The 12,689-nt window shown below is 52.6% G+C and overlaps 2 protein-coding genes and 1 long non-coding RNA gene across 3 annotated transcripts in view; 2 read left to right on the top strand and 1 right to left on the bottom strand.

The window, feature by feature from the left end:
• Positions 1 to 12,689, top strand: part of LOC142074149 (uncharacterized) — a 158,577-nt gene that overhangs the window by 70,904 nt on the left and 74,984 nt on the right. The window lies entirely within an intron of this gene.
• LOC142074169 (zinc finger protein RFP-like) lies at positions 3,258 to 7,539 on the top strand. The gene is made up of 7 exons (XM_075134661.1): positions 3,258 to 3,993; positions 4,673 to 4,768; positions 5,061 to 5,291; positions 5,470 to 5,492; positions 5,781 to 5,896; positions 6,094 to 6,123; positions 6,676 to 7,539. The coding sequence occupies exons 1-7, from the start codon at positions 3,574 to 3,576 to the stop codon at positions 7,188 to 7,190; spliced, it is 1,431 nt and encodes a 476-aa protein (XP_074990762.1). The 5' UTR covers positions 3,258 to 3,573; the 3' UTR covers positions 7,191 to 7,539.
• LOC142074212 (uncharacterized) lies at positions 5,657 to 6,292 on the bottom strand. Its single transcript, XR_012670567.1, has 2 exons — positions 6,053 to 6,292; positions 5,657 to 5,826 (listed from the first exon to the last, which is right to left on the bottom strand). It is a non-coding gene; the product is annotated as an uncharacterized LOC142074212 (long non-coding RNA).

Genomic DNA, 12,689 nt, shown 5'->3' with positions numbered 1-12,689 from the left:
TAATAAATGCACTTTTAATTTATTAACTGAAGGGCACAGCCGTGAGGATAGAGCTTAAGCAAGTCCCCTGCCGCAGATAAGTCTCCCTTCTCCAAGTTAAGCCACCGAGACACATTCTTCTCTGCTCATTTCAGCTCTTTATCATTCAGCTTCGCCGCCGTCCTGCCCACGCCCGCATCTCTGCGCGTGTACGTGCAGCTATAAATACTTTTATCGTTGCTTTCGATTCCCCTTTTAAACAGGATGCCGTTTCTTTTCATGGTTCAGAGCTGAACCCGGAGTCAAGCAGCAGCCGATTACCACTCACCTTCTTATTTTTAATTTGCCTTTTCTTCCAAGCTTGCCTGCAATTACGGAAGGGAGGGGATTTTCTTCCACCCTGTAAATGAAATAACTCCACGACTGACCGTACCCCTCCTTTACCCAAGATCCCACGGAAGAGCTTCCTTCAGCCCTCAGCCACTGCATTTTGGGGAAAAAAAAGTCACCTTCCAGCAATGGAAATCTCCCCTCCCACGGCTGCTTTTCGGTTTGCAATGTCACTTTACTCCAGCTGCCCTGACCTTGCTCGGCCGGTTGGCTGTCTGCCTGCATAAATGCGCTCTCACCCCATGAGCCTGCCCTGGCTTTTTGTGCATCAGGCTTTAAAAGCCTCAGCACCCCTGGTTTTCCACCCCAAATCCACCAAGACCTCAGCCTAAATTGGGTTTCGTAACACCAAAGTGGTAAATGTCCTCTTCTCCTCCCCTCCACCCCTCTCCTGGAGGGACAGTGACGTTGCTCTTCTTGCTCTTAGACAAGAAATCCCTAATTCACCCAATCCCATCGATCTGTGGCACGCGGAAGAGCTGCTCCCGCTCCAAAGCCCGTTGCATGCCCAAGCGAACGGGACTTATTTGCATCGGGCTGAGGCTGGGTGACGACGCGACACATTTTCTGAGAACATCGGTAAATAACGCACCCGCCGTTATTTGTTTGCGAGTGGTTTCGGGGGTGATGATTTTCCGGTGCAGCACTCTGCGCGCACGAACACTCAGACTGAAACTCGTGGGACGGTTTCATACTCGGGGCACTCTTTTTTTTTTTGTGTTAATCAGGAGCTAAGAGTTGATTTAGCGGGGAATGAGATGTGGAGAGGGTCGTGTTGGGATCGATACCCCTGAGGGACCGTTTGACTTTGACTTTTGCATTTAGGATGTGGCTTTCTCTCCTGCTCTTCTTCCTCCCACAAGCGCTGGCAGCATCATCACCTCTGCCCCGACGCCAAAAGCCACCTTTCCTCCCCAATTACCTACACGAGTCGCATGATCAGAGTAATCTCCCAGCAATCACCTGCAGCGGCTTTGCTCTTTGCTGAGCTTCTTTTGGGCTTGAAGCAGAGCTTGATGCGCCTGGAAAAGCATCTCGGCTTCTCCAAAGCAATGTCAGTTGATTTTGCCAAGCCCTGGGGGCACTGATGAGCATCAACGGCCTTAAGCAGCTTCACTTGGGACCCTCCACCCCCTGCCCATGGCCCAGGGGCTCTATTTAAGCTCAGTCTTGGGGTATGGTCCTTTTGGAAGCTGCTTTGGAGGAGCACCTATGCACGGCTGCGGACTCTGCTGATCCATCCCTTCGTGATTCATTACTCCGGTGCTCTCAGTAAGGGAATTTTATCCCCTGAGAAAATTCAGCAGAGGTTTGGTGCTGCCTCTCTCAGGATGGAGAAAATACGGGGTTGTTTGATCCCGTCGTTGGGGTGGGGGAGATCTGGGTGGGGGCAAGGCGTCACTTGCTATATCTAGATGATGCTGAACTTGATTTTAAATAGCAGCAAGTCACAGAGAAGGGAACCATGGGGTGCTTAAGTGTAGCCATCTCCCTCAATATCAAACCGAAATCTTAAGGCAAAACTCTCTAGAGGCTTGATTTGACTTTGTGGATAACCTGGCTCAGCTCCTAAAGGTGCATTTTTTTACAACTAAAGCCTTGCATTACAGTTGTCTATGCGGTAAACTGGGTTGGGCGCGAAACAGGTTAAAAATAACGATACCCCTCCCCAAACGAGCCCTTAATTGGCTGTGTGTAATCAACAGGGACTGTTAGCGAGTGTGGTCTCAAGAGGGAGCTGGAGGCTCTGTTTTGAAAGGCATTTGCTCAATGCCTCTGTGCAAGAGGAAGAAGAAAATTAGTAATCAAAGGTTTTCTGTGGGATTCTGCTTAATTACTTCAAGGCATAGGTACGGGGCTGGGGACAATCATAATTAACCATCAGGCACAAAACCACCCTGCCTCAGTTTTCTACTTTCTTTGCATTGCGTGGTTGTTTTTTTGCTCCTGCCTCCTTTTCCCACAGTTTCAGGGTTAAACCTAAATACAGACCAGGGGAAGAGTTGCTTTTCCTGCAGATCTCACTTTTCACGGGATCAGGCAGATGAGGGAACTGTTTGGGCTGAAAAAAGAGGTCCGTTGGGCAATGAATTATTTGTTTTCAGCCTGGTTGATGCCTGGCTGTGCAGAGGCGGGGAGGGCAGGATGGTGATGGTCAAAGCTACAAATGGGTCAGCTCAAAAGGATGATTCAGATGCTAACGAGGTTCAAAACCCCCTTGGTGCGGACAAGACTTTCCCGGAGGGATGTAAGGACTAAGTGCTGCTCTTCCCAGCAGGGAGCAAGGGGATGAGGTTGGTCTTGGCTGGGGCATCCAGTGCCTTTTGTGTTGGAAATGGGATCCCTGGGGTGCTGGCATCTATCGGTACCTGGAGAAATACCATGCTAATAAGCCAGGACTTAGGAATGGATCCTGATTTGCAACGCAGAAGATGGGAGCAGTTTAATGCCTGAAGCTGGAGAGGGAAAATTTGACAGAGGGGGGCTGGAGGGGGTGGGGGGAAGGTGGCTGCAAATTTCCCAGGATCAGAGGGGGGGTGGTTGGGGTCCCATTTCCCACCGCCCTTTTCTGCTTTCCCCCCACCTTGGGCACAGTTTGCTGCAAAGGCAGAACCGATGTTGACCCCATGCCCGTCTGCAGCATCGATTTGCTGCCGAGGGGGGGACCAGACCCTCTCCCCATCCTGGGACCCCTCTCCCATTCCCTCTGGGTGCCCCTCAGCCCCCACTTCTCGCTTCATTCCTCCTCCTTCACCCTCCCTGCGATATGCAACCTCTTTCCCAAGCCTCCTTCAGCCTCACCTTTTTCCATGGATGCTTTTCCCCATCTTTTCCATGCCAAGCCCCCTCCCCAAATCCTCTTTGCCCCCATGCCCAGCCCCCTTCGAGGATGTGGGTCTCACCCTTAGACTTGGCAGGGCTCCCTTTCTCCATCCTTCCTCCCTGCCAGGCTGCGGGATACCGGGAACTGGTACGGACTGCGGGTACCGGGAACTGGTACGGACTGCAGGTACCAGCCATTTTGGGTCTGGGGACCACCCCGGGGGATGCAACCGGGAGGACTTGAGCCATCACCCACTCTCTGCCTTCCCACCAAGGCTCTGGCTCTGCCCACCCCGGGGGGTGGCAGGAAGGGAAACGCCTTTCCCTCGCTCGGAGGAAAATGAAAGCGGCCGACGTCTCGCAGCTCACGTCGGGGGCCCCATGGCTGCCTCGAGTCCCGCCGCAGGACTCCCCAGCGAAGCCTCCTGCCCCATCTGCCTGGAGTATTTTCGAGACCCCGTCTCCATCCACTGCGGTCACAACTTCTGCCGGGCGTGCATCACCCGATGCTGGGAGTGGTCCACGGCAAATTTCTCCTGCCCGCAGTGCCGGGAGACGGCACCGGAGAGAAACTTTCGGCCAAGCCGAGAGCTGGCGCGGGTGCTGGAAATAGCCAAGCGGTTGAGTTTGCAGGCGGCCAGAGGGGAGACGGTTGAGGAGGAAGGATGCGAGAGGCACCGGGAGCCTCTGAAGGTCTTCTGCAAAGACGACGAAGCCTTCATCTGTGTGATCTGCCGGGAGTCCCGAGCGCACCGGTCTCACACGATGCTTCCCATGCAGGATGCTGTCCAGGAATACAAGGTAAAGGGGATTTTTTCCATCTAGGTGTGCACCAGGAGCCAGACCAGCACCATCAGGGCTTGATGTTCCCCTCATCATCAGGCTGTGAAACATCTCACCCCCCACCCAGGGCAAGGAGGCTGGGGGCAGAAACGTTGTCCCCCTCTGGGTGTTTGCCTCAGCTCTTCCCCCAGAGCAAACTGGCCCGTTTCAAAATGAGAGCGTAGACCACGCACCAGTGCTTCTGCTGTCTCAGTTCTCGTCTGAGAACCTGATGCTCTGCGGCTGAAGGGGTGAGGGTCTTAATCCCTTCTTCCCCGCTGCAAAATTCAAGCCTCTGTCCAGCTCTGGAGCTTACCGGACACCGGCTGATCCCAAGATGCTCTCTAAACCAGCAGGAACGTGGTCCAATAAAAATAGGGATGTTTTCCTGCCGAATCAGTGCGTTAAATCAACCCAGAGAAAGGATCCGACGCAGTCAAGAGCGGTGCAGAAAGCTTTTTCCACTATGTGGTATTTATTTCCATTTAAAGCGTTCCCAGGTCTTAAACTCAGGATCTTCCTGGACCGAGAGGGACACAAGGAGAAGCTCTGGAGCTGACCACAGTGCAACCCCCTCCCTGGAATTTTTTTTTTTTTTTAGGCTATTTCATTCTCCAGAGACATGGGGTCTTTATTTTTTTTTTTTTTCTTCCCTCAGGGACAAATCCAGGCTCATCTGCAAGCCCTGAAGGAAGACAGAGACAAACTCCTGGGGTTTCGAGAGGTTGAAATGAGGAGAAGCTGGGAGTACTTGGTAAATGTTTTTATGAGGAGGGACGGGGGGTCTGAATGTCTCCCTTTGGCTTCAGATGCGATGCCATGTGGGCGATCACCCTGCGCTGCCTGGGGGCTGGGGTCCCTCTCCAGGTACAAAACCAAACGCTGCCTGAATTTTCTCTGCGTTGTAGGAAAAAATATATATATGTATATAAAAAGAATAAAAGACACTCGAGACACTGACTCTTTCTAGGTGTCACTGGCATACGTGGGACTTTGCTGCATCCTTCTCCACCCTACTCTTCACTCCTCGTGTTCCCTCCTCGCAGGAGAAGACCGAAGCTGAGCGGCAGAGGGTTTTCTCCAAGTTCGAAGGGTTGCGTCTCTTCCTGGAGGACCATGCTCATCATCTGCTGGCTCAGCTGGGGGACCTGGAGAGGGACATTGAGAAAATGCAGGAAGAAAACATCACGAATCTGACGAAGGAGATCTCTCGTCTGGATACCTTGATCCAGGAGATGGAGGAGAAGTGCCAGCAACCAGCAAGCAAATTTCTGCAGGTGAGGGAGAAGCCAGGCTATCACCACCTGGCTCCAGGCTGTTTTCTGGCTCTGGATATTGCCCCATGATGCTGCCCGTGCCCAGCTCCAAAGCCACATCCATGCTGTTCAGGTTTCAGTAGATGTTCTGCTGCCAAGACCCATTCACTGAGTTTCCTCTTCCCTCTCTCCCTTCCAGGACATCAGAGGCACCTTGAGCAGGTATGGGGCTTCCTGAGCTTCTCCTTCCATCCCAGGCTGGGGAGGGAGGTTGGACCTTGGGTTTGACAGGACAGGTACAGGAAAGCCTTTACAAAACCTCACCCAGAAGTCAAATATTGGACTTTGTGGACAGAGGCTCTGAACAAAGGTGTCTTTACCCATCGTTGAACGTGCAGCAGGTTTATTAAAGCCTGCACCAGCTCCTCTGAGCTATGGGTGTGCACAAAAGATTTCTTGGTCTTTCTCTGAGAAGATGCATCTTCTCTTCCTTCTGTCCTCCTTCTCTAGGTTTGAAAAGGAAAATTTCCAGCAGCCCCCATTGCTTCTTCCAGAGCTGGAAAAGAAAATCAATCACTTCAGGGAGAAAAGTATTGCTCTAGAGGAGACTTTGAGGAGCTTCCAAGGTATTGAGCGTGGGCTGGGGTGGGGAGATGGAGCAACACCTGTGCGAGCATAAATTATATTTATTTACTTAGAGTATAAATTGTATTTTATTGCAATTATATATGTGATCTCAGCGTGGCAGAACAACCTCTCTGTTTTCCTGTTCTCTCTGATACCTGCGTGTTATATCAGATAATGTCTCTTCTCCCCTCTTTAGACATCCTGATGTTTGAGCTGCCTGAAAAGAGTAAGTCCACATCTCCTGGAGGTGAGGGAGTGGGAAGGATCAAGGGAAGGCTGAGCCCAGCATGGGGTGGGCCATGAGTTGGAGGGTCACCTGGGGAAGATTCTGCTGTGTCTGAACAAAACAAGGAATGGGGGCAGGGAGGGGCAAAACCACCATGAGGAGTCAGGGAATCCTCACCATAATGTGTTGATGGATTCATCTCTTTCAACGGAGCCGCTTGAGTGAAGACTGAGTCTGCCCCTCACATCAGTATTTTCAGGGAACAGATGCCTAGTTTGGCATTTTTGGCACAAAAAGAAAGGGTAGGGGTCTCCTCCTCATCTGCCCCGGGGCTCGTTCTCTTGCTCCCTTGGGAGTCGTCTTCTGATGCTTGCCTGGGTCCTGTGGGATGGGGAAAGCAACGTCTGCCCCTGCAGCAAGGGCAGAGCATCCCAAACAATGGGATGGATGGTGCTGCAGGACCTCCCAGCTCAACCCCAGCAGCGAGGCGGAACCCGAGGCCACGGGAAATGGTTTGGTTTCCTTTGATGCTCTACGTTCTGTCCCTTGCAGTGAAGGTGACCCTGGATCCATCCACGGCTCACCCCCAGCTCGTCGTGTCGGCGGACGGGAGGAGCGTGAGGTGGGAAGATGCCCAGCAGGACCCATCTGCTGAGGGGTTTGGCACCGATCCCTGCGTGCTGGGCTGCGAGGGCATCACCTCGGGGAGATGCTGCTGGGAGGTGGAGGTGACACCCAAAGGCTCCTGGGCTGTGGGGGTGGCCAGGGAGTCCCTGAAGAGGAGGGAAGAGACCGCTGTGAGCCCCGAGGTAGAGCTCTGGTCCATGGGTCTCTGTGAGGGTCAGTTTTGGGCTCTCACCTCCCTTGAGCGTATCCCGCTCTACCAGATCCAGGTCCCCAGAAGGGTCCGGGTCTCTCTGGACTACGAAAAGGGTCAGGTGGCATTTTTTGATGCTGATAAGAGGGCCCTGATATTCACTTTCCCAGCAGCATCATTTAAAGGGGAGAGTATTCATCCCTGGTTCCTGGTGTGGAGCGAGGGGTCCCAGATCGCATTGTGTCCCTGAAGCTCTCCCTTCTTACCCAAACACGAGTTTTATCTCCCCAACATCCCTATTTCCAGCACTTTGGAGGACTTCTGTCTACTAAAGTCCTCGTTGGCCTTTCTGGCCTCTCTTTCCATCCTCAGTGATGCCAAAGGGTTGAGCATTTCTGTGGGTCAATGTCCCAAATGGTCATCCCCAAATTGGGGCATCAGTGGCTGACAAACGGAGCCACGTCTGCCCCACAGCGTCCTGCACCAGCTTGACTCCGGTCTTATGGTTTTAGCTGAAGTAAAAAGATTTACATGCTGTAATGTTCTTCTCTGTCTGGTTATTTGCTGCTTCTGGATGTCAGGTTCAAGGCGGGGAGCTGGAGTTTTGGTTAACTAAATCCCATTGCTGGTAGGACGGGAGGAGATGGCCTCAAGTTGTGCCAGGGGAGGTTTAGATTGGACATTAGGAGAAATTTCTTTACTGAAAGAGTGGTCAGGCCTTGGAACAGGCTGCCCAGGGACGTGGTGGAGTCCCCATCCCTGGAGGTATCTAAAAGACGTGTAGATGAGGCGCTTAGGGACATGGTGTAGTGGGCATGGGGGTGTTGGGTTGACGGTTGGACTCAATGATCTTAGAGGTCTTTTCCAACCTTGATGATTCTATTTGCACAAAGCCTGTGAGTTGGCGGTGCTTGCACCCAGAAGGGTCCACAAGCCCCGTGCAGGTGACCTCAGGGCCATCCCTGGAAGCCATGTGCCACGCTGCTCTCCTGCCTGCTGGCAGTCCCAACCAGAGGGAAAGACACGGAGGAGAAAAATCATCTTTTTTTTTTTTTATTATTATTAATGATCTACATCGTGGAGGTTTCAAATATCAATTTTTGGAGAAGAGAGGAAACAGCTGAGGCTCAGGAGCTTTGCCATGTGTGAACTTCCCATCAGCAAAGATACCACGTTGCTGGGATAAACCTCACCTGACATCAGAAACTCACAGCGCAGGTGTCTGCACCCAAACTGGCCACCCCGGGATCCTTTATAAGGGAGAAACTGTCTGGTTTAGGGTAATGGCACCCATTGAGAGGTCGGGGGGAAGAAAAAAGGTAAAGTTTGGACACCTCGGTTTGGAGGTGACCAGCTCAGATGGGGACACCTGTACTTCATCAGGCAAACTTTTCTACTACTGCCGCTTTGAATTTTTCCCCTTTTCCCCACTATTTCCCACTTCTACGCCCCAGGGTCCCCTCTCCAGAGCTTTCCCCCTCTCTTTGCCTCATTTTTCTCAGGCTTCTCCCTGCCCATCAATCCCCAGTTTCACGGGGAAGGAGGAAACACAAAAGCCAAAGTCCCCATTTCTTGCGGTCCCAGGGGTAGCGTGGGGGCCATGTGGTTGTCCCCTGAGGCTGTAGAAAGTGCTCCTCATGTCTCAGGGACACAGCCTGAGCTGGGACCTGGCCCCCACCACCCAGAGCCACGGGCGGACCCTCTCCCCGGTGAAGGAGGCGCGGGAAAAAATGAACATGAGCCCCCCCTCATCCGCGTCAAAGAATGCCACCGTCCCTCCGGCGTAGTCCAGGTGGACGCTGACCCGCCGGGGCACCCAGCGGAGGGGTAGGAGGGTCACCTTGCGACTGGTGAGCGCCCGAACTTGTCCCCCCCACTTCTCCACCCCCCAGATCCCTCCTTGGGGACAGAGGCTGAGATGTCCCTTCCGACGGATGGACTCGCGGGCCACCCCCACAGCCCAGTCCCCCCCGTCCCCCACCTCCACCTCCCAGCAATGCCGGCCTGCCGCGAAGCCCTGGCATCCCAGCACGAAGGGCCAGTAGTCAAATCGCTCCGGGTTATCAGGCAGGTCCCGTCGTCCTTCCCCACGTCTCACGCTCTTACGGTCCTCGGAGAGGATGAGGTCGGGGTGAGCCGTGTCGGGGTCCAGGGTGACAATGGCTGTGGGGTGGGGGACAGGGGTGTCAGAAGCAAGGCTGAGCATCCCAGGGGTGCATCCAAGGGGCAAAAGCATCCCAAGATGGAAGCATCCCCAAGAAGAGGAAGGGTGCTGTACATGAAGCAGAAAAGGTGTTTTTAACCAAAAAAAAACAAAAAAGGAAAAGGTGCACAGTAACGGCAACAGACCCGCGCAGAAATCCCTGCAGATTTGAGGCTACATCGGGTCAAAAATAAATGCTGAGGGGAGAAAAAAAATGAAGGAGAGCGATAGGTGGGATGTAAACCAGCGAAGTCTCGAGCAGGTCGTCTCCTACAGCAAGCGTCAACCACAGGACAAGACCAGACTGGTTCGGCCGAGCATGTGATTGAAAAAAAAAAAAAAAAAGAGCTAAAACCTGAAGACAGGGCGATGAATTGGGTCAATCTGTTTCTGTATTTGTTTCATGGAAATAGTTCGGTTTCAAGGCAAGGGCTCTGCCCTGGGGGGGGTTTTCCTCCAGCGTTACGCTGAGGCTCCAGCTGCAGGGCTGAAAAAACTTGTTGGGTTGCCCTAATTTCCATATTCTTCCTTCAGCATCTATTTTTGGCCATTTTGGGCTAGGGGCACCTTCATCCAACAGGTACGGCCGCTCTTGCGTTCTCGCTCTCGGCAGAAGCCAAGTTTGGGAAAGGCTGGGCTGGAGGGGGAGCCGAGCCAGAGAGCAGCCCGACCTTCATCCACGAGCGTCTTTCAGGAATTAGGGCAAAACATGTACAATTAAATGAGGCAGGATCAAATATTGTCATTTCTTCTGACCAGGAGAAGCCCTTTGCTCTCCCTCTCCTCCATCTCAGGGTTTGTCTCGGCAGTATTTCTGTTCCCAAAGGATATCCAGAATGAGCTAAGGGCGGCTCAGCTCTTCCAGCTCTCCCCAAAATATGGCTAGCCTTTTTTTTTCCTCCTCCTCAAGCCCTTCTCAGTACCTTGTAGCTTCTTCAGAGTTTCCTTCAGAGCACTGTTCCTCCATGAGAAATGACAGACTCTCTCTTCTGACCCTGCAGAAACATCCACTGGCAGCTGGAAAGTCACTTTCCCACACCTGAGGGGGAAAAAAACCAAACCCACACTTTTTGGAGTGATATTGTCACCATTTCAGGAAATCTGATGCCCCCAGAAATGAGGTGATGTCATTGCCAGAATGTTGGGTTTTTAATCTCAGCCCCTGGGCAACCCAAACCTCACGGAAAGTAAAGGCCAAATTTCCCTGTTGGATTAATCTTTTTTTTTAAATTTTATTTTTTATGTAGACCATGAGAAAGGTCCAGCTTGAGAGGACTGGGCTAGAGAAAAGAGCCAAGACTTTGCAGTGAAATTAAAGCCAGCCTTTGCCGATGTGGAGGTCATCTTGAGCCTAAAGCTCCTTTGATTAGCACATCCCCAGAAACGATCAAGAGAGGAGACAAGCGCCCAAAATACCCTTCCAGACCCTCGCCGTTTCCCTGAAGCAGAGGTGTATTCAGCAACCACCGATGAGTTTTCTCCTCCATGGCCAATGCTCTTTGAAAAGTTCATGAAACAGCTTTTCAGAGAGGCCACGTACCTGCTGACGGTGCTTTTCACATCCTAGGGAGAGAAGAGAGAAGGAGAAAATGAAGGTCAGCCTGAGCTTTTCTCCTTAAACCACAGCAATGCTGAATTGTTGACTTGGGAATGGACCTCTTGGGTCTCTGCTCAGGGCTGCGCCCAGGCAAGGTCTGAATACGTGCAAGGCTGGAGATGCCCACATCTAGAGGGACCCTGAACCAGGGAGGCACCACGCTCACAAGGAAAACTTTTTTCCCCCAAATCTAGAAAAAAATTTCTCTTGCTGCAACCTGTGCTAGTTGCCTCTCATCCTTTCAGTGGACGCCTCTGAGACACGGGCTCTGTCTGCTCCGTAGCCCCATTCGACCGTTGCGGATTACCAGGGCCCCCAGCAGCACTAACAGACATTAACGGCCCTGATCAGACCCACCTGAGACCCTCCCCACGGCCCAGGGGCTCTATTTAAGCTCCGTCCTGGGGTATTTCATCCTTTCGCAAGACGCCTTGGAGGAACACGGCCATAGACCCTGCTGATTCATCCCATGGGCTGCATTCCCAGCTTGCCTTCAGCCCTGCCCACGGATCTACCCGACGCTCCGGGCTGCCCTGCTCCCCACTCTCAGGTACCGCAAAGGTGGGGTGAAGGCTGGTGATGCTCTTGCTCCCTACGTTATCGCGCTCAGCTCCCCGTCCCACGGGGAACCACCAGCCCTCGCTGTTCCCTCCCGCAGACGCTGATTTCATTCCCTTTTCTTCCCATCTTTCCAGGCTGCAAACCTCCCTCTCCTCATCCCCTTGGGGTTTTCAGATCTACGGAGGGAATAGGAGCAAATTGGACCTAGGAAAGCCCAAATAATGAAGCCAGTAGCTACCTGGTGGTGAGGACCCTCCCTACAATTTTCCCTTGAAAAAGCTGTAAACTGGATGAATTTGCTCACCGATTGCTGGTTCTTCTCTTCTTGCCCTTGTGTCGAGGTGTCCAGCTGGGAAATCTCCTCCGAGAGTTTGGTGGCATTTTTTGCCTGCCTCTTCTCAATCTCATTTTTCAGGTCTTCCAGCTGGGAAAGCAAGAAGAGCTCATGTCCTCCTGGGACCTGCAGCGTGCCTAAAATCTGAGCACGGTCTGCCAGGGCTCAGCTTCTATCTTCCCCTTTTAAGATGCAAACGAAGGAGCCGTGGGATGGGAAATACCATGAGGAATTCGTGGAAAGGCATTTCCCGCAGGAGGAGATCACCTGTGAACCCACATCCCTCCTAACTTGAATTCCTGGAGAAACGTGGGGGGAGGAAAAAAAAAATCAAACTTGATGCAGAAAAGCAACATGGATTTGGAAGGAAAGATGCTGATAAAAGCCACAAACACACTTGCCTGAACTCGGGCAGAAAGCCGTGATATTCCCGCGCTTACCAGCACAGCAGTGGTGCAAAGCGACCGAAAAGGATCTCAAGAAATGACCCTAAAGTCGGTGTATTACTGCCCAGGGACTTGAAAGGTCAGGGAGGTTGACACCTACCAGATCCTCCAGTTTTCTGCACTCCAGGGTAGCTGTCCTTCCTCGGGGACCTTCTCTCTCTTCCTTCAGAAAACTTAATATCCGCCTGAATTTCTTCCGAAGCGAACTAAAAAAACCTGTTGTTTTTATCCCTTTGATGGGGCTGGATCTTTCTCTTCCTGTTCCTTCCCAGTCCTGGGTAAAACTGCGGCACGGCTGCGTTGAGCCTGCGAGTCAGCTCTTCGTGCCATGTCTCCTGGGCAGGAGGTGGTGACACCCTTGACTTGATCTGCTGGGAGCATCGTGTTTCTCCCTTGTCAATCTTCCAGCCTTTTATTCTGGGGAGCTGTTGGGGGCTTTTGTCCCTCTCCTTTTTTTAGGGCTGGGCACTAGGCAAAACCATCAGCCCTCCTGGGAAAGGGCTGGAGGCACAAGACGTTCAGGCTGCCGGGAGGGTGAGGAGCTCTTGAAGCTTGGTGGGACCATGGATGGGGAAAACGGAAGAAAACAGGGAGGGAAATGTGCGATC

Source organism: Calonectris borealis, chromosome 33 (assembly GCF_964195595.1).
Source record: "Calonectris borealis chromosome 33, bCalBor7.hap1.2, whole genome shotgun sequence".
Taxonomy (NCBI): domain Eukaryota; kingdom Metazoa; phylum Chordata; class Aves; order Procellariiformes; family Procellariidae; genus Calonectris; species Calonectris borealis.
The sequence above is the reverse complement of the archived record's forward strand: the minus strand, read 5'-3'. Positions and strand labels throughout refer to the sequence as shown.